Below are 21384 nucleotides of genomic sequence, written 5' to 3'. Positions count from 1 at the left end.
TTCAAAATCGAGTCAGACCTTGTCTCTTCCCTTTCCCATAATGCCAGAAGTGCAGCTTGACACCAGCCAATCTTTTAGAAAAAGAGCAGTTGTACGTGGAATGCAAATGTTGCTCATGCTTCAAACAAACCAATGCTTGTTAGTTTGAAGAATGTAATTATACTAATAATGCAAAGTGAAGTGTCAAAGATGATCTCACAATCCAAAGCAAAGTTTCCCCCAGGAAATAGAGAGGGGATGTGGTTCAGCAGGGCAGTGAATTCTTCCGCTGGTGCCCCAGCCATGTTCAGTTCCTGGATCCTCCAGTTCAGGGATTGGCTAGCAGGGTTCAGTAAAGCCCTTCCTCTGCCATCAGAGTAGGCAGCCTGGAGCAAGATGTGCCAGTGGTCTGCCACTGTATGAGACAGCTTCATCTGTTAAGTGTCCCATGTACACTGTGGGTGTGCTTGATGCAGTGAGCGCCCAGCTTTGAGGAGATGACTGTGCATGCTTGAAACAAGGGCTTGCAGGTCTGGAGAAGTATCTGCTGGAGCAGCTTTCTGTTCACCCACTTTGACAGAACCTGGTGGAGAACAAGAATCTTATATAGTCTCACTGTCAGGCTGCGGAAGGAGGTGATCCCTTACTAATACCCTCTCAGGCCAAGAATATCTTCTCAGGGTTTTTTTGGGGGGGATGGGGGCCTGTTAGTAGTAGAAGAAGATAAATAGGAATATAAAAGTATGGTGTTGTGACTGCTGCCAAAGGTCGTGGCTCTCATTCACTGTATTTAGACTGCGAAGGCCATTTTCAGAATTGCTGCCTGTTCGTCATGTGTGGCTTGCTAGGCAGATGGGGATGAAAAAGCTCAACACGTCGTTTTAGAGGTAGCTTTAATTGAGAAATTGTGGCTGTTTAAGGAGACCACAAGGGGGAAATGTGAATGCAAGGAAGATATGTGTGTCAGATTCCTCCAAGTGAAGATTCGTGTAATTTAACTTTTATCCCACCCTTCCCCGCAAGCAGGGCTCAGGGCAGGTTACAGCATATAAATATAACAAGTTTAAAAATTAAAAAACAGAATTCATGAAAATTCAATACAATTCTACTATAACATAAATTACAAGATGGCTTCAATGTTGTTAAAGTGCTCTCAAGGAATTTCCACTGCATGTATACTCAGATGTTTCAGATTTTAACCAGTAGCACCATAAAAGTAATGTTCACAGGTAGGGCACGTGGATGGAACAGGTGGGTGGAGCAAGGTCAGTATAACTGGATAGGGGAAGTAGAATATGAGTTGCTAAACAAAAACATACCAAGGAGTTGGAGATGCCTTATTGTACTGATTAAGGATAATGAAGTCAATGATCACAGTCACTTATGTTGCATTTGTTTAAGAAATTGTCAAATACTGCCACATCTGCTTTTAGAAGAAGAAAATTATCCAAAATGAGGGGGTTAAAGCAAAGGATGTTGAAAGGAAAAGTGAAGAGGTCCACTCTTTTTAGATTTCTTGGGTCTTATTTAAATCCACAGTAACTGAACCTCTGAACCACAGGTTAGGAATGGTACATCCAATTTAAGAAGACAGCACCCTGCTTAAGGAACAGAATCAAGCACACGTAAAAGGCACCCTTTAAAAAGGGAAGGTCTTGTGCAAATGAGGTCCTTAGTTTCTGGCAAATAAACGTCAGTGGAAGATAGACAAAGATAATTAGCGGAGCATATTGTTAAGAACTCTAAAGCGGACAATACTCGTTTCTTTAAATAAGTTGACGTTTCTCTTAAGTTTCCTTGGGAGGCAGAGGAAGGCAATGAAAACCTACCTCAGCCGTTCACTTGCCTTGCATGCCCCTTGACGGGATCACTAGAAGTTGGCTGCCACTTGACAGTGCTTTACACATGTGTGTGCGTGCGCACACACACACACACACACACACAAAGGCCATTGGGCTGTTAGAAGGCAAAGGAATAAAAGGATTACTAAAGGAAGATAGAGCAGTTGTGGGAGATGTGAGGCACTCAGCTGTGCCAGAATTGCTATGAACTCAGATATCGTAGTTGGGCTGCAGTTGTTGCCATAATTGGTCTCCTTACCAGAGATTTTTGAAAGTAACAAACGGCGCTGAATTTTAAGAAGCAATTAAGGAAATCACAGGCTAGTTACTCTAGCGTCTGTTCTGGATAATTTGGTGCGCAATTTATAAACTTTGGGGTTAGAGTAAAGATTAAATCATGATTTTTGCAAATTATGCATGGTATGGGAGAAGGCAGGTCGTAATGGAGCGCTTTTGTGGAGCGCTTTTGGATCAGATCAATGGTCCCTCTAGTCTAGCATGCAGTTTCCTACAATGGCTCTGCCTCTGGAAGGCCTATCAATGGGTCATGAAAGTTAGACTGCACCTGTTGTAGCTATCCATCAAGTGGTGTTCAGAGGAAGTGTAATCCCATTCGAAATTAGTCTAGGCTAGCAATCATTGCTACATCTTGTATCAGTGAATTCAATATGCTAAATGTGTATTGTGTGGAGAAGTATTGTCTTTTCTCTCTCCTGAATGTCCACAAATTTTACCAAAGTCTTGCTGGTCTCTAAGGTGCTACTGGACCTGTATATAGCTGGTGTTTACTCAGTTTGTGATTAAAATGTGCATTTTGGTGCCAGAAGATGTAGTGATGGCCACAAGCATGGAAAGCTTTAAAACGGGTTAGGCTAGGTCTTTCAGTACCTACTAGCCATGGTGGCTAAAGGGAACCTCCATATTCGGAGGCAGTAAACCTCTGAAACCCAGTGTTAAGAGCAGTGTTCCCTCTAAGCTGAGTTACTGTGAGCTAGCTCACAGTTTTTTTAGCCTCCAGCTCACACACTTTTGTTTTAGGTCAGGAAAAATGGCCCCAGAGGAAACTAGTTTATGCAGTAGCTCATAACTTTAATGCCACCAGTTCATGAAGTAGACTTTTTGCTCACAAGACACCTCAGTTTAGAGGGAGTATTGGTTGAGGCAACATCAGGAGAAGGCCTTGGTCTCTACATCCTGCTTCAGAGGGTGTCGTCTGTGGGCAGAGGAAGGGAAAAGAGTTTGTAAGCTTCTCTGAGAATCTTAGTGAAGGGTGAAGTATAATGAGAGCCAGTTTGGTGTAGTGGTTAAAGTGCCCAGATTGTAATCTAGGAGAACTGGGTTTGACTCCCGACTCCTCCACATGCACCTGCTGATGTGATCTTAAGTCAGTCACAAGTTCTTCCAGAGCTATTCTCGCAAGAGCAATTTTCTGGAAAGACCTCTCTCAGCTTCACCTACCCCACAGGGTGTCTGCTGTGGGGAGGGGAAAGGAGAGGAGATTGCAAACCGCTCTGAGTGAAGGGCAGGATACAAATCTAATCTCTTCTCTCTTCTAAATCTAATCTTTTCCTCCTCCCCCTACCTTTTCATTTTAGGCAGGCAACTTTTAAGGGGGGGGGGGCTTGGGACCAACCACAGTTAAAATGTAGAGTTCTGCAGACTCAAGATTTTTAACCCCCCCTTCCTAATGTGGAATATCCCAGCTATCTGTCACTACATTATATGGCACTCTTGGCCCAGCACAACAAAGTCCTAGTTATGTCAGATACAACTCTCAGAACAAATGAGTTTGGCACTCATGCATGGTTTAATACATTGTGCACCTTTTTCTGTTCTCTTGTTCCAGAATTTGTAATTTAAAAGCAGGACTCTGTGCTCTCTTGTGCAGCCATAGTAGTAGTAGAGCACAGCACTAGGCTCCTGGAGGGTGGCACAAAGGAGTCCATGCACTGGCACTAATGTGGCAACTTGAACTGTGTACTGAGTGGCCATGTTGCTATTTGTATGTGCTGTTTGGTTGTTAGGGTCTAAACAGCCAGCCTGGTAGCAGCTTTGTTAGTTGGACTTCGGCATACAGGCAAGGAAGTGCTGCTTCGTTATCAGGAGAAGGCATAATAAAGGCACAGGCTGATAGACATTCCAATGAAATGGGCAACCTGACCCTGTCCTTAACGTCAACTGCTTGGGGCAAGAAGCAGCTTGTGCAGCACCTGTGAAAGCAGGAGGATCAGGTCCTGATGGGTGGCTGCCGGGAGGGACTTAGGAGCCACTCATGGCTTATTGTTATCCAGGGTGGCATCTATCGACCCCTCATTTCAGGAAAGTGGGCGTGTCCCTTATTCCATGGGACTTGCAGTTGGCAGATGGTTTCCACCTTGGAACAGCTACCAGTGGAGGAATGGGTAAGCTGCAAACCTCCCCACCGGGCCCATAGCCAGCGGTAGGGCACTGAGGGTAGTGCCCCCTATCAAATTTGGAGCACCCCAACATCTGGGCGCCTCACCGGCCATGTTCGTCCACTTCTGCAGGGTCTTCATGCTGCTGGGCAGCTACATTTGAAGCTGAATCCTGCGTTGCCTGAAGGTGCCCCAGTCTCCCCAGCTCCTCAGCCACTGCGAACCCGAGTGCTGGCCGCACTCTGTCTTGGGGTGTGTCTCCTGGCTGGCACTTAAAAGACACCTTAAGAGCTGGGCAATTAACGAGCAGGGAGTCAGATGAGAGGGAGAGCCAAGTGCCAGAAGTCACTGCAGCCTCTTCTCCTGCTCTTGGGGCCATATGGCACAAACATATATTGAGGACAGAGAAGGACACAGCATTAAGGCGGGGCAGAAGAGTGGGAAAGGAGAATCCCAAACACCAAGCACTAATGTAATCAATGTTAATTTAATTAGCACATAAACACCCCTGAAAAAATTCCTGGCTACAGCCTTGCTCCCCACAATGCAGACCTGAGGCCATGGATTGGAGTAAATCCGGCTCCTTTTGTTGACAGTCACAGCAAATATGGCTTTCTGCCAGCCGCGGAATGAGTACCACTGCTTTCTACACTATAACCAGCTTTGTGTGGCAAGCTCATGTCCAATGCTGTGAGTTAGTGTGTTTTTGAGGGAGAGCACCACACTTTAGTGCAGCTTAATAGGTCTTTTTCTGCATTGTGTAGGTTGTGCAGATGCATGTGACCAGATTGGTCTGGCTAGCTGAACTGGTGTCTTGTAATAGCTGAATTGAAAGTATGACAAATTTTACCTCTGCCATGACCCTACTAGGAGGCCTTATGCAAACCACTCTCTGAGTTTCAGCCTTCCATCTTCCAAGGTGCATTTCAACAAATCTTGTTATGAGTCGGGGGGCTTCTTGGGCTTATGTGTCCTTTCTCCCTCACCCATTGAAGCACACTAAGAGGACTTTGAGCCGGTCACATATTCTCAGCCCAGACTCCCTAACAGAGTCCTTGTTTGGATAAAATGGAGGAGAGAAAATCGAGGTGAGTCGTGTTGGGTCCCCATTGGGGACAGAGGTAGGGTATTAAGTAAATAAAATGCCCAGAAAATGTAATGCTTTACTCTAAACTGAGTACTGTATTTAGTTTTGGGCACCAGAATTCAAGAAGGATGTATACAAACTGGAACTTTTCCTGAGGAGGGCAAGGAAGATGGTGAGGGGTCTGAAGACCAAGTCCTACAAGGAAAAGCTGAAGGAGGTGGGCATGTTTAGCCTGGAGGGGAGACAACTGAGAGGTGATATGATCAACATCTTCTAGTACTTGAGCGGCTGTCATCTAGAGGCTGTTGCAGAGCTGTTTCCTGTTGCCTCAGGAGGTCGGACCAGAACCAGCAGGTTGAAATTGAATCAGAAGAGTTTTTGGCTAAACCAGAGGTGTCAAATGTCCATCCCATGAACCAGAACCATCCCGCCCAGAGCTTCAATCAGGCCTGTGGGGCTCTTTTCTCCCCCCTCCTGTCCTCACCCTTTGAAGCTCCAAGGATGCCTAACTTCCCAGCTCCTTCATTGTCTTTGTAAGAATTTGCAGGAAGCAATTCTGGGCTTGCAAAGCTGCAAAGAAAATGTGGACTGTACTTTCCTTGAAGGTCTCTGCCCAGATAGAAAAGTCTGGGAGTGGTCTCTCTGGGCACAGAGACCTTAATGCAAAATACATTCCACGTTTTCCTTGCAGCTTTGTTCTGCAATGTATTTTAATGGAGTGGAGCTCAGTTTCACTTTTCAGCATTTATATGGCCATTTAGAAGCTGTTCCTTCCTGGAGTTGTGTGACCTTGCAAATAAAGAATTGATGCTTTGAGCCAGCATGTCTCTGCTGAATGGACCTTCGAACTGGTGCCTCCAGAGTACTCTGGCCTGGGAACCCACGGCCAAAAGGGGATATTACACTGAAGGGCCATTGCCAATCTGAGTAGACTGGAGGGCAGGAGGAGAATCTTGCAATGCAAGGGGTTGGACTAGATTACCCTGGAGGTCCCTTCCAACCTATGATTCTACAGTTGGTTTGTTGACTTTCAAACCTGTGTTTTGAGATCTTGCCAAAAAGGGCTGAGTGTTCACAGGGGTCTTGGGCTCTTTGTCCTTACAGCCCTTTCTGGACTCTGCTGCTTCCCTGGCAACTTAGCATGAAGAGGTTGCTGCTGTGTGGAGAAGAGAGAAGTGACGGCTTGACCTTGACCCTGACCGCAGCAGCCAGCGTGTGAGCCAGCTGAGTTGGGTGTGTCTTGTAAAGGTAATAATATACTTTGCAACTGAGATTAAAGCTTTATCGTTTGTTTGTAAGCACAATATGCTTAGCTTTTTGTGGTACTGCATTAGGTGTTTAGTTTAACTTTGAAGAAGGCACTACAAAAGTCACAAGAATTTTAGCTTTAGTTTAAAAGGAGGCAGTATCTTTTCCCAGTGAACTTGCAGTTTTTCTTCAGGTAAATGATTCTATTATCAGAGCATTGCTTTTTAAAACTAGTATTTCATTATTAGCATAATTAGCTGTACAAGTTTCACTAATGATACGTGAGAGCTAACCAAACTACCCTTGAGTGCTGAAGCCTCTGTGTGTTGTGTCCCTACAAATGATGTGGGCTGTTATCTGGCTTGGGCAACCTGTGACTCGTTAACAGGGATATGAGTTGTATATTGTGGCCTGTCAGGTGTTCCAGGCAGACGGGAAGAACAGGAAGGATATGAAGGCCTTGATGGAGTATGCCGTAGATGGAGCAATCCTGCCCTGCATAGCATAGGAAATACTCGTTCCTTTCGTTTTGTGGTACCTGCACCTTCTTATTCTAGGTTTTTGAAGAAGGTGATAACTTGTTCAGTGAAGGCTTTTTTGGACTTGGCTGTACATGGCAAAAAGCACGATGCTACTTTTCCAAATAGCCGGTTGAAAGAACGTATAATGCAATTAATCTGAGATTGTTTAGCTGTGCAGCAGGTCTTAATCTCGTCTGAGGAGAAGTTCTGCTGAGGTAGATCAAGGTAGGCAGCTGTGTTAGTCTGTCCATAGCAGGAGAAAAGAGCCAGAGTCCATCCAGCAGCACCTTCAAGACTAACAACATTTGTGGCTGCAGGGGAGGCGCTTTTGTAAGTCACAGTACTTTGTATAGGATGAAGTAGCAGAGACTCACCAAAGCTGCCACAGATTTTGATGTTGCTACTGGACTCTTGCTTTTTCCCAGTGCAGCCAGGGAGCAGAGAGGATTATAATGGTGAGAGACCTCTTACGCACAGTGACTTGCTGTTCTAGAGCGCTTAGAAAACATTCTTATTTTCTCTTAAAATTAAGAGTTTATCTTAAAATACCATTTGATTTATGGTATTATAGCTGAGAGGCTAGTGTAAGAGGGCTTGATAGTATCCTTAAAACTCAAATTGTGTTGACTGACCTAAAAAGTGTTTTAGATGTTGAATGTCAGTAATATCCAAAGTAGTTTTTATTATGTCAGTTGATGATGTTAACTGAGGTCTTGCAACGAGATTGTCATGATACCGAATTATTTCCAAAAAAATACTTCTACTTTTAAAGATCTTACTTTTTTAGGGTTGCCAGGTCCGTGCTGGAAAACACCTGGAGACTTTGGGGGTGGATCTGGGAGAGGGCGGAGTTTGGGGAGGGGAGAGGACTCAGCATGGTCCAATGCCATAAAGTCCTCTCTTCCGAGCAGCCATTTTCTCCAGGGGACTGGTCAAAGCCACCAAGTAATACACTGTCTTTCAGTTTGCAAAAATATATATTACAAGAATTGTGTATAATGCATAATAAACAATACAATAATGATGGAGGCGAAATTTATATTTAGACTTAAAACATATGAACCATATGGCTTTAACAAGGAAATAGAATATACAGCATTTATCTAAATTTCATTGGCTACACCTGGTATGCAGCAGCAAATATCCCTTTGAAACTAAGGTGGGGCAGGCTCCACAATGAAAGAGCCCCATGTGCACACTGAAATGAGAAGCTTAATGCTGTGACTAGAGAATGTAGAACAGGGGTAAGCCTTTGCATATAAATTTTGTTTTGATATGTTAAAGTGCAATTTATTTATTTTTTTAAACCTTGGTTGGTAATTATTATTATTATCATTGTAGTTCCTAAATAATTGAGCCATTAAACTGAAGAAAGAATTGAAACGTCATCAAAATCTAGAGAGACGTCTTTTTTAAAAAAGCGGCTATGTTGAAGCTACTTTCCTCAGGAGCAGCCACCTTGTGAATTTCGGTTGGACTATTGCCAAGTTTGGGGACATTTGGGGACAGGGGTTTCTGGCCCCTTTGGGGTTTCTGTTACTTTAAAAGGTCCTAGCACCACCGACCTTTATCATTTTATTGTATTGTTTATTATGCATTATACACAATTCTTGTAATACATATTTTTGCAAACTGAAAGACGGTGTATTACTTAGTGGCTTTGATCAGTCTACTAATTACACCAAGTGCCCTTCAAGCAGCAGATTTTCTCCAGGGGAGCTGTTCTCTGCCAGCTGGAGGTCAGTTGTAAAAGTGGGAGATCTCCAGGCCGCACCTGGAGGCTGGCAACCCTATTTTATAGTAGCTAGAGAGTTCACCTTTTTAAGTTAGGAGCTTTTTCTATGGGCTACTTTGGCTTTGTTGTCTACTGTGCTATTTTTATATATTTTAAAAAGTAGACAGTTTATCTGGTTCCATAGTGCTTATTTATTTAGAAGTTTGTGTTATTATTTAATTGTGCTTTTCTCCCTAATCAGAACCCAAAGCAGTTATAACATTGATTTCCCCTCTGTTCTCACAAACGTTTTTGTTTTGTAGAAAATCAATAGCAAGTGTGATTTCAAGTAGCACAGAACTCAGGGTTGCAGGAAGGGGTACTGAATGAGAAGCACTGTGAGGGCCAGTTTGGTGTAGTGGTTAAGTGTGCGGACTCTTACCTGGGAGAACCGGGTTTGATTCCCCACTCCTCCACTTGCACCTGCTGGCATGGCCTTGGGTCAGCCATAGCTCTGGCAGAGGTTGTCCTTGAAAGGGCAGCTGCTGGGAGAGCCCTCTCCAGCCCCACCCACCTCACAGGGTGTCTGCTGTGGGGGAGGAAGGTAAAGGAGATTGTGAGCCGCTCTGAGACTCTTCGGAGCGGAGGGCGGGATATAAATCCAATATCTTCATCTACCTCACAGGGTGTCTGTTGTGGGGGAGGAAGGGAAAGGAGATTGTGAGCCGCTCTGAGACTCTTCGGAGCGGAGGGCGGGATATAAATCCAATATCATCTTCTTCTATCTGGATTTCAAAACAGTAGGTAAAGGGTAAAAAGGTAAAGATAGTCCCCTGTCCAAACACCAGTCGTTTCCGACTCTGGGGTGACATCGCATCACGTCTTCATGGCAGACTTTTGACAGGGTGGTTTGCCATTGCCTTCCCCAGTCACCTACACTTTCCCCCCAGCAAGCTGGGTACTCATTTTACTGACCTTGGAAGGATGGAAGGCTGAGTCAGCCTGGAGCCAGCTACCTGAAACACAGCTTCTGCCAGGATCGACCTCAGGTCGTGAGCAGATCTTAGGACTGCAGTACTGCAGCTTTACCACTGTGCACCGCGGGGCTTCCTTCAAAGCCGTAGATCACATGGTAAATCAGTGTGGCACTTTGCATCAGTCTGGCTGTCTCTGAAACTGGTTGATGTTAAGAGTGTGTGTTGTCACCAATCGTAAGCATTTGCCAAGTGCATGTAGCCTGAAAATTATCCACTGCTGTAGAACATGCCCTTAGGTAATATTTGCAGTGAAATCTTTTGCATGTTTTCTTAGGAGTGAGATCTGTTTCGTTCATCAGTGCCTACATCTGCATATGCATGCCTAGGTTTATGCTGCTGGGAAAAAGGAAACAAAGGAACGTCTTGTCCTTGACTTCTTCCCTTATGCCTTTATATCCAGCCCCCAAAGTTGTAAACTGCTCATTTTGTAATTTCTTTATCCTGCTGCACGGATAGCCCCGCAGGTACTGCTTCAGAGTTTCATCTGCCTCCTGCTAATGTGGTTAGTGGGGTCTGGGCTAATCTTGGTGCAGCCTCTCCTCCTGATCTGTGCACTGAGACGGACCGAAAACAGCGTCACTGCTGCATTCATAGCCTTATCCTGAGCAGTTCCCCCAAAGATGAGTTAGTGTGATCTAGTTCACAGTTTTTTAGCCTCTGGCTCACACATTTTTGCCTTAACTCAGGAAAAACCAATTTATGCAGTAGCTCACAGCTTTAATGCCAGGAGCTCACAGAGTAGAATTTTTGCTCACAAAACTCCACACCTTAGGGAGAATATTGATCCTGAGCAGATCTAGGAGGAGCATACAAATCAGTGGACTTAACTGTGCTCAGGCCTGACTTGGATGGCCCAGGCTAGGCCAGTGTCAGAAGCTGAGCTTGGTCAACCCTGGTTAGGACTTGGATGAGAGGCCACAAAGGCAGTCCAGGGTCGTTACGCAGAGGCCGGCAATGGCAAACCTCCTTTGAACATCTCTTGTCTTGAAAATCCTCTAGAGACACCCTAAGTCCACTGCGCCTTGATGGCACTTTCCACCACCGACTGCGCCCTCACTCTCTACGGGACCAGTAGACCTCATAGTCGAACATCCTCTTGCTCCTGGGGGTTTATTGCCAGGATGGAAAAGTCGTTGCAGTTGGGTTGGGGATTTTTATTTCACATTTTGCCCGCTCTGTTGTTTGGCAGGAGCCTTTTACAACTTAGCAGACTTTCATTAATAGTTCTTGGGGGGGGGGGTGTTTCAGAAGTAACATGACATAAGATCTGCTTTCCAAAGGGGAAAAAGCCTTCTCCTGCCATCCCCTCGGGTGGCCACTTCAGGCATCTCTTTTTAGCCCAGCCAAGAATTTGCACTCTGCTTGGTTTGCCAGTGCTTTAGTGAGATCCTGAATTTCCAAAGAAGGGAAGTTCAGAGCTGCAGGCGTGTGGACTTGTGTGCATTCACTGGTGCCCTCTCTGCAGCGATCCGTCACAAGAGAAGTCACTAAAGAAATGTCAAATTAGACTGTATGGTTGTAGCTGTTTACAACTTCTTCCTTTTTTTTTTGCTTAACCTTCACATAATTATGACTTAGTCCTGTTTGTTTGGGGAGGGGAATGGCTGGGGAAAATGCCAGCTGTCATTCCCCCTAACAAAAGGAATATTTCTCACAGAACGAATATTTACTGAAAATACCTGGACCCACGCAAATGATATTTGATAAAGCTGTCACCTGGGAAATGCATCACAGCCTAATGCATCACAACCTGACAGTTCCTCTTTCTTTATTTAGACCTGTTTACAGGAGAAGCCTCTTTTCTTGTTAGGGCTTATTTGCACCTGTTGCATAATTGCCACCTGAAGTCTTGTTCTTTGATTGCGATAGGGAAATAATCCTCATTGAAGATGTTGTTTAACTAACAGTTTTGGACCATCAGGTGAGAAATAAGCAGCTGGTGAAGATGAGGACCTTATTTTGTTTAGTTGGCATTTGGATTTTATAAGAAGGAGAATGAACAAAAGAAGCTGGAATTATAAGAGGCAAAACTGTTTCCTCATGAACGAGCATTCTTTTCAAAAGAAATATCAGGAAGGGAAGCTTCATGATGGCTTCAGGGCTTACACCGATGGCCAAATGAGTTGCACCTCCTCTTCCTGTGCTTTTAGCTAATGGCGGGAGTAGTGACTCGGACATAGTTTTCCCAAGATTCACACCTCCCCATGCTGCTTCAAACAGAACTATTATAGGGCTTGGTGATATCTGAGTTGCTCACACTTCCTGGTTTCCTACTCTTTTGGTAATGTACATCCATGGCCATATAGGGGAGTTCTGCTTAAATTCGGTGCTGTATGTTGTCTCTGAATGCAGAGGGCTAATGCAACGGGGGAATAAGAGTGCCTCACCTTCTGGAGTCCTGGAGTTCTTGGTGTGCTTTGCTTCATCGCATGCCCAGTGTGTTCTTGGCACATCTGGGGTCACTGGCATGCTTTCGGCCAGAAAGACAGTTGGTGAGGGAATCCCAAGGCTAGAGAAAATTGAAGTGCCCACAGCAGCTCATCCTTACAGTCACTTTCTCCTTATAAAGTATATAAAGTAGGAAAAGGGGAACAAGGGTGGTGATTGGCAAGCGGTCAGTGTCCTGTGGACACCTTTCTGTGGGCTGCGGATGTTCAGCCGTATGAGCTAGAAGTGTAAAAGTTCAAGAAATCTTTTGCCCCCTAGGGAAAAGGGATTCTTCTTCTGGAAGGAACCCAGATTTTCCCAGTAATTTTTTTTCCAACTCTGCTATGAGTACTCAGCCGGCAGTCTCATGTGGGACAGTCCTGCAGTCTCAGGTGGCCCAGTCCAGTCACAGTGAGCAAAAGGTCTTTGGTGCAATGGCTTGAAGTATTCTCCAGTTGGGGTGCAACATGGCTGCGATGCTGGCTCACCCTGTCATTAGGCATCGCTGCGGCCTCTAGTTTCTTTTCCTCGTTTGCAGCAGAAGTATCTCCTGTTTCTTGAAGGGCTGTTGTATGCATGCAGCTGAGGCCTGCAATCTACAGAGTTATTATATTAAACATGCCGCCCTGAGCCACTCCTGGGAAGGGCGGGATACAAATCCCGAATAAATAAAAAAAAAATGCTTATAGTTTCAGGAAGAGTGAATGCCTTAAAATATAGTGGAAGGTGGGTTAGTGTATGTAATGAGATAAACAGCCAATATCCATTATTTGAGTATGTCAGTACAAAAAATATTATTCTGATACACTATTCTAAAAGAGAAATACATTGGAATACTGTATACAGCTATACTCAGTGAGAGTGGGTTTAGCATATGTAATTAGATAAAAAACCGATATCGCTGTTCAGTCCTGGGGAGGTGTTTGTTCCAAGTTTCATAATAATTTGCAATTCAGCCATTTCTCTCTCCATTCTGTTCTTGAAGTTCCTTTGCAAGTACAACAACTACTTTGAGATCACCCATTGAATGCTCTGGAAGGTTAAAGTGTTCTCCGACAGGTTTCTCAGTTTCGTGATTCCTGATTCAGATTTGTGTCCATTTATCCTTTGGTGTAGGGTTTGTCTTGTTTGCTCTATGTAGAGAACCGAAGGGCATTGTTGGCATTTAATGGCATATATAATGTTGGAGGATGAACAAGTGAACGAGCCTGAGATGGTGTAGTTAATGCTGTTAGGTCCAGTGATTGTGTTGTCTGGGTATATGTGGCAGCAAAGTTAGCACTTGGGTTTTATCTCTGGTAAATGTGAGCTGAATTATGCCTCGACATGAGGCTCTAACAGAACCTTATGAACGTTTTATATCCAGCAAACTCTATGGGTGTTTGTTTGAAGGTGTAAAGAGAGCGTGAGTATGAAGGATTCCCCTGATTCTCCATATACTGTTCTTGCTCACATGTTACCTACATAATTTAATGAGGATAGTTTCGGTGTACAGCATGCCCAGGGATTCACCACAGATCATACAACTCCACTAGGGTGTGTTTTGTGTGTTTTGTCATCTCTGCTGTTTTTTGTTTGCACCTTTCAGAAATGCCAAGTGGTCAACAGAATGGATCTGCCATCAGGAGCCAAATCAGTTCTTGTCCTTGTGGAGGGGATGTCATGCAATTCTTGCGTGGAGACCATTGAGAAGCATGTTGGAGAACTGAATGGTGTCCATGGTGTTAAAGTAAGTAATTTAGCTATGCTAGGTATGCCTCCTGGATTAAGGACTACATAGGATGTTATAGGGAATTCTGGAAATAATTCACTTGTACTTTTCATAGTTTTGCTCCCTGGAAAGAAATACAGAAAATATGAGAGCACTTTAAACAAATCGTAGCATAAGTTTTTGTGCTCTAGCACCACTGTCTCAGCTGCATAAAACAGATCTTATGTCGGCAGGTACATTTGTGTGCATGCCTACACAATAAGAAGAAAGCAATGGTAAACTGTAAGGTTGAAAGGCTAACCCTTATGTAACACAAGCCCATGTTTTGACGCTATTATGTAAAATCCATGTAGTAATTTGTGATACTTGAGTGCCTATTGAGTACTGGATCAGATTCAAGGTGTTGGTGCTTACTTTTAAAGCCCTGCATAGTCTGGGATCAGCATATCTTCAGGACCACCTCTCCCTATACAGTCAGGGACCCTACAGTCGGGGGCCCGGCATCTTCTGGTGGTCCCTGGCTCCTGTGACATCCGACTTGCCTCACCTAGGGCCAGGGCCTTTTCAACTTTGGCCCCTACCTGGTGCAGCGAGTTTCCACTAGAGATCAGAGCCCTGTAGGACCTATTACACCTCTGCAGGGCCTGCGAAATGGAGCTCTTCTGCCAGGCATTTAGTTGACGCAGCAGGTGTCTCCTTGTTATTAGGCCTCCCCCAAGGCCCCAAATGCTCAGCTGTAACGGTATCTGTTGAGGCATAAACTACTGTTGCTGAATTTTTGGATTTTTCAATGTGGGAATTTTAGTAAGTTGTGTTTTAATTGTTGTACATACGTGGTGGAACCCACCCTGAGCCTGCTTGCGGAAAGGGCAGGCGAGAAATTCAGTTAAATAAACAAGCAGTGCAATCTTCCTGATTCACAGCTCCGAGGACTAAGAAATCCCGTCTTTGGTCAGGTCTCAGGTCCTGCGTTCAGACTTTCTGATGAATTCTGGTTCAGTGGTCTCACACTGGAACTTTATTTTACCCTTTTTTTTAGGGGGGAATAGTAATCTTTAGGGCAACAACCATGTCGTGGGAAATTGAGGCATTCAGCTGCTGTTTTCTGAATATTGCCATTATATTAGGTTTTTGTTCTTTGGCACCAAAGATGACCTTTAAGTTCTGTTTAGTGCACAGAAGGGTGTACTAGTCACGGTCTCTCTTATGAATAAAAGTTTCCTGCTGTCCCGCTGGCCAAGCCTGCTCCTCTCCCCCACCTACACAATCGCTGCTGCTTTGGCTGAGGGCATCTTGTTTCACTGTATTTGAAGAAGGACATCCTGTTTCACTGTATCATGAAAGCTTATACTTAGAATAAAACTTCGGTGGTCTAAAGATGCTACTGGACTCAAACATGGCTGCTTCAGACCAATGTGGCTACCCTCTTGAGCCTATTACAAGCAATTAACATTAATTGCCAGTATAAAACTGTGGGCATAAACCTACTATTGAATAGCATTATGGGGAAGGGCAGACTATAAATCTACAAAATAAATAAATAGCCTAATATGTCCTTTGAACAATCTTGTAGCTAGAAGCAGCAAAAAAACCAACAACTCCAAAACATAAACCCCTAGTTAAAGGAGTGGGTGAAAAGAAAGGAATATTTCAGCCAGGCATCTGAAAGACAGTGAGGTAGGTACCAGGTAAGCCACAAGAAAGCGCTGTTGTGGCATTACAAGAGCTGTTGTAACTTGCATAGCCCAGGCAAGCCCGATCTTGTCACATCTCAGAAGCTAAACAGGGTCGACTCTGGCAAGGACTTGGATGGGAGACCTCCTTGGAATACCAGCAGTCTGGAGGGCAGGGGCAGGCTTGATTCAGCCACCTCTCTGAATATCCTCCAGGCCCCCAGTAGGGGTCAGTCACCAGAGGTCACCATGACTTTCGTGTGCAGACACAAACAAACATATAAAATACAAAAAGATCATCTTCCCCCCCAAAAAGAGCACAGTGCCAAATCAGCCCTGTGTTGAATCTCTGTGCACATCACTTTGTTAGGTAGGGGGAGGGGACTGGCAGCAGAGCTTGGGAGACAGACCTTAAGACCTGTGAGTCAAAAGAACAATAAGATAAGAGTGAAAGTAAGAACTGACAGGCTGGATACTGCAGGAAGAAGCAGCCTTTCCAGCCGGCATCTGGTCTCTGCTGACTGGCTCACGTTGTGTGTAAGAAACTGTCTTGAGCTACATGAAAAACATGGGATATAAATATTTTGCTAAAGAAGCTACTTTAAGTTCTGCCAGCAGTTTCTGATTGTTGTCTAGATTGAGCTGTAGTCATGAGTGACGCATTTAGCTGATTTAAGATGGAATCAGCAGTAAGAAAGAAGAGCAGTGACTTCTCTTTCTTACTTTTGAATTTTGTGTAGTGTGAAATCTTGAACTTCTTGCATTTTGTGGCCTCTTGACTGGGACTTGCAGGTTGCCCTCCCCCCATGCCAGGGGTGAGTAACTTGCTGATGAAGGATTTGGAGAGACTGCACTCCAGTCCATGAAAGCTTCTGCTGGAATAAGAATTGGTTAGTCTGTCAAGTGGCCGCAAGACTCACGCTTGTATTTATCACAAGAGACTCACTGCAGTTTTGTGGTTTGAAATGGATGGTCTTCCTGCTGAGCACCAGCTTGGGCAACAGGATGGTCTTTTCTTTATCCTCTTCTTGGTCAGAATGGCTGGCTGCTCACAAAGGGAAGCATTGGGGGACTGCTAGCCAGGCTGATAATGAACAAGAAGAGCCTTGCTCTCCCTCCTTCACATGAAGAATTCTGGTTTTGCCAGCAGCCAAGTACCTGTCTTGAAAATATTCTTTGGGTTCTCACATCCCCTCAAGGGTGGCAGTCCTGTTCTAAGGGTAATATTGTTTTGAGAGCCTGCATTTGGATTTAATTGCATATAAATCCATGTAAGGCAGTCGGTGTGCTCTGAAGCAGAAGCAGGCTAGAGCAGCAGTGGTGTGTATTTAATTAGATCATTGTGGTTGTATCTTGCCTGAGGAAAATGTAAAATTTGAAGTTAATGCAATGGTCTCTTGAATTGTATTGGATTGTCCTTTTAGAAAACAATATGCTGGAAGTAGATCCAATCCGAGACATTTGTGCTGTCTGATCTGAAAGACCTTGTGACGTCAGCAAGAGCTTGTGATGCTAATTTGTGCAGCAAGTTTGGTGCAGCAATTAAGTGCACAGACTCTAATCTGGAAGAACTGGGTTTGATTCTGTACTTCTCCACGTGCACCTGCTGAGTGACCTTGGGTCACAGTTCTCTCAAGAGCAGTTCTGGGAGAGCTCTCTCAGCCCCATCTGCCTCATAGGGCGGGGGTGGGGAATCTTTTTTTCTGCTGAGGGTCATATGGATATTTATAACATCATTTGCGGACCGTAAAAATTATCAACTTAAAAAACAGCGCTCCACCAAGGAAGAATGATTCAGGCCCGCAAAATTAACACAAATAATTGTTTTTCTATTTGAAGTCATGTGGGGAGAGCCTAATCTGGTACACACACACACAAACACACCTGGGCTGCCGCCCTAGGCAAATGCAGAGGTCCAGAAAAAGCCCAGCAGGAACTCAGTAGCATATTAGACCACATCCCTGATATTAGCATATTAGGTCACACACTCATTAGCATATTAGGCCACACCATCTGGGATAATCAGGTGCAAACTGAACTGTGACGGTAACTTTTCCAGGCCCTGCAGCAATTCTGGCCGAACAGTCAGCCAGGCCCCAGGGAGGCTGCCGCACAGTACATCTGGGCCCTGTGATCCCTGCCTGGCCCTGGGGAGGCTGCTGCACAATGTGGTTGGGCCCCACGATCCTCACTGGCCAGCCAGGCTCTAGGGAGGCTGCCACATGGCTCGGTTTGGGCCCGCAATCCCCGAGGGCCACACCAAGTAACCTCAAGGGCCGTATAAGGCCCTTGGGATGGAGGTTTCCCACCCCTGTCATAGGATGTCTGTTGTGAGGAGGGGAAGAGAATGGAGATTGTAAGCCGCTCTGAGGCTCCGAGTGAAGGGCAGGGTATTGATCCGGTCTCCTCCTCCTCTTTTTCTAAAAGTTCAAGTAATAAGTCATTGCAGTTTGCTGTATATCTTGTTCTGTAGGATCTTTTGATATCTTCTACCAGCGGAGCCAGCTTTGACGAACCAGTTTCGTCCTTGTTTCCAGAGGCATCTCATCAGGAGTGTTGCTGCTTTTCTAGAGCAGCCAGTTTTGGTGAAGCAGATGTTAGAATGGGAAGAGGACTGTTTTGCATTTCTTAGCAAGACAAGAGGGCACAAGGCTTCCTAGCTTATACACAATTGCAGTATCCCTCACACCAATCTGACTTTGGTAAAAAGGTGGTCAGTTTTTTCAGGCTTCTCTATGCTGAAAATCTCCTACTGGTTAAAGTGGGTTTTACAAAGCTGAAGCTCAGTGCAGGCTTAATAGACAGTAACAGAGTTGAACATCAAGCCTCCTTGAGCCCTGCCAGCCACAAATCCTAGCCTGGTCCTGTTCTCTGAGCACAACAGGGGTCCAGTCAGTTCAGTTTTATTGCATAAAGCCTAAGGCCATTACAAACAAGAACAAACATAACAATGAGTAAAGGAAACAATAAAACTGGATTGCTGCCATAACTATATATACCCCCATATTCCATTTTTGTTTTTTGCTGGGGCCTAACCTTAGATGCCTGGGAGGATGACTGGCAGGCTGCTCCCAAGAAAGTATCTCTCCCCATTTTCATTAGTACTTTCTTGAGTTCTTATCTAAGAAAGCTGACTTGTTTTCCTCCACCGCTGGGAACCAGATGCAAGATATGGCTTGGCTTTCTCTCAAGGATGTAGCTTTGATGACAATTTGCTTAACATAGCCAGCAGTTAGGGTATAAGATAGAATCATAGAGTTGGAAGAGACCTCCAGGGTCATCTAGTCCAACCCCCTGCACAATGCAGGAAATTCACAAATACCTCTCCCTAAATTCACAGGATCTGCATTGCTGTCAGATGGCCATTTAGCCTCTGTTTAAAAACCTCCAAGGAAGGAGAGCCCACCATCTCTCGAGGAAGCCTGTTCCAATGAGGAATTGCTCTAACGGTCAGGAATTTCTTCCTGATGTTGAGCTGTAGACTCTTTTGATTTAATTTCAACCCATTGGTTCTGGTCCTGCCTTCTGGGGCCACAGAAAACAATTCCAAACTATCCTCTAGATGACAGCCCTTCAAGTACTTGAAGATGGTGATCATATCACCTCTCAGCTGCCTCTCCAGGCTAAACATGCCCAGCTCTTTCAACCTTTCTTCAGAGGACTTGGTCTTCAGACCCCTCACCATCTTTGTTGCGCTCCTCTGAACCCTCCAGCTTGTCTATATCCTTCTTAAAATTTTCTTGAAGAGATCTCTTGTCCTTCCCATTCTGTTATTTTCCTCTATTGCTTTGCATTGTTCCCCAGAAAACTGGGGAAGCCATTAGGCCATTCAAGTTTGATCTTGATCACATCCCTTATGAATATACAGTGGAGGTGAAGAATAGGTTTAAGGAACTAGAGTTGATAGAGTGCCTGAAGAACTATGGACAGAGGTTCGTGACATTGTACAGAAGGCAGCAATCAGCACCATCCCAAAGAAAAAGAAAAGAAAGCAAAGTGGCTGTCTGATGAGGCTTTACGAATAGCTGAGGAAAGAAGGAAAGCAAAAGGCAAAGGTGAAAAGGAAAAATTCACCCAATTGAATGCAGATTTCCAGAGAACAGCAAGAAGAGATAAGGAGGCCTTCCTAAAGGAACAATGCAAAGCAATAGAGGAAAATAATAGAATGCAAAGGATAAGAGATCTCTTCAGGAAAATTTGAGAAATCAAGGGAACGTTTCATGCAAAGATGGCCATGATAAAGGACAAAAACGATAGGAACCAAGCAGAAGAGATCAGGAAGAGGTGGCAAGAATACACAGAAGAATTATACAAGAAGGTTCTCAATGTCCTTGAAACTCACCGGAGAAGATCTTGATGCTGGGAAAGACGAGGCAAAAGAAGAAGGGGATGACAAAAGATGAGATCACTGGACAGTGTTACTGATGTAACAAATACGAATTTGAGCAGACTTTGGAGGATGGTGGAAGACAGGAGGGCCTGGCGTGACTTTGTCCATGGGGTCACAAAGAGTTGGAATCAACTGTGTGACTGAACAACAACAAACTCCAGATGAAGCCGCACCATTGATTTATACCTTGAAAAAACTTTGTTGGTCTTAAGATTTTGAGTGGACTCAAAATTTGATTCATACACAGATGTGTGGTAGCAAGGAGAGGAGGAAGGGGACCCAGTTGCACCTGGGAGAACAGCAGCATAATTAGTCCAACAGAGCACACGCATGCAGACACACACAAAGTAGCAAGGCGCAGGTAATCTCATACCTCAAAGAAAACTTTATTGGTCTTAAGGTACTGCTAGGAAGTAGCTGATCATAGCCACCAGGAAAAGCCAGTCACATGGAGCTGTCAATCGCACTGCCATTCCAAAAGTAATTGGTAGTAAATCTTTAACAGGGGGAGGGGGATTGTGGGGTGCTATACCCAGGGACTAGATTAAAGACCTCAGTGGGCTGCCGTATGTTTGACACCCTTGGCCTAACCAGTCTGGATGACTTCCCCCCCACACTGAAAAAAAGAAACCTTCAGGTAAGTCCAGTGTTTCATTTTGTATTATTCTGCTTTTAAGTTTCAGAATACCAAAGGGTGTTTTTGTTGTAGCAAATAGAATGAAAGGAAGGATGTGGATGGCAGCTGGGAACAAGGCAAGATCATACAAGCAGATGGCAGCGAAGTGGACCTTTGTTGGTCAAGTTCATTCCTGGTTTCTGAAATATCACTAGGCACATACTGATTCACCAGAGTTATTAAGCGTCGTAAAAGTTTGTCTTTAATGGGTGTGCTGATTCTTTTACTGTTACCATGGAAGAAAGTAAACTTGTAGGAATCAAACTTGAAACTGTTTTCTCCTATAAGGTTTAGTCTTTTATCTTTTAACACAACGCTTGCAGAATTTCCTTTCCTTTTACTTCATAAACTGGAATTCCACACATATTTGTGTTTTTCTTATGCCTGTGAGTTGCCTGCCAATTATGTGCCTCAAAAAGCTTTTGAAAAACAGTTTTCTTGATTTCTTCCCGCTCAAAGTATCAAATGCATCTGAGTGTTTTGTCTATGCCAAGCTATTTGGATTTCTTTGTATAACAGGGCTTAGTATGTTCTTGGCAGTTAGGACTGGATATGGATTGCTACTTAAGGCATTGCAGAGAAAGTACTGTGTGAGAAAATAATACTGTATTATTATGTGTGGTATTTTGAAATAGTCTGGCCACTTCAATTGTGGTTGATTTTGTAGCTAGTCTTCTTATTTTA

General features: G+C 44.4%; 1 protein-coding gene across 1 annotated transcript in view; it reads left to right on the top strand.

Moving 5' to 3' along the window:
- Positions 1-6421: 6421 nt before the first annotated feature.
- ATP7A (ATPase copper transporting alpha) overlaps positions 6422-21384 on the top strand; it is a 63231-nt gene continuing 48268 nt past the window's right edge. The window contains exons 1-2 of the mRNA XM_060249224.1: positions 6422-6551; positions 13839-13979. Coding sequence (XP_060105207.1) covers positions 13860-13979 — 120 coding nt within the window. The 5' untranslated portion in view covers positions 6422-6551; positions 13839-13859. The remainder of the gene's footprint in view (positions 6552-13838; positions 13980-21384) is intronic.

This window comes from Heteronotia binoei, chromosome 11 (assembly GCF_032191835.1).
Source record: "Heteronotia binoei isolate CCM8104 ecotype False Entrance Well chromosome 11, APGP_CSIRO_Hbin_v1, whole genome shotgun sequence".
NCBI classification, from domain to species: domain Eukaryota; kingdom Metazoa; phylum Chordata; class Lepidosauria; order Squamata; family Gekkonidae; genus Heteronotia; species Heteronotia binoei.
This window is presented reverse-complemented; position numbering and strand designations above follow the sequence as displayed.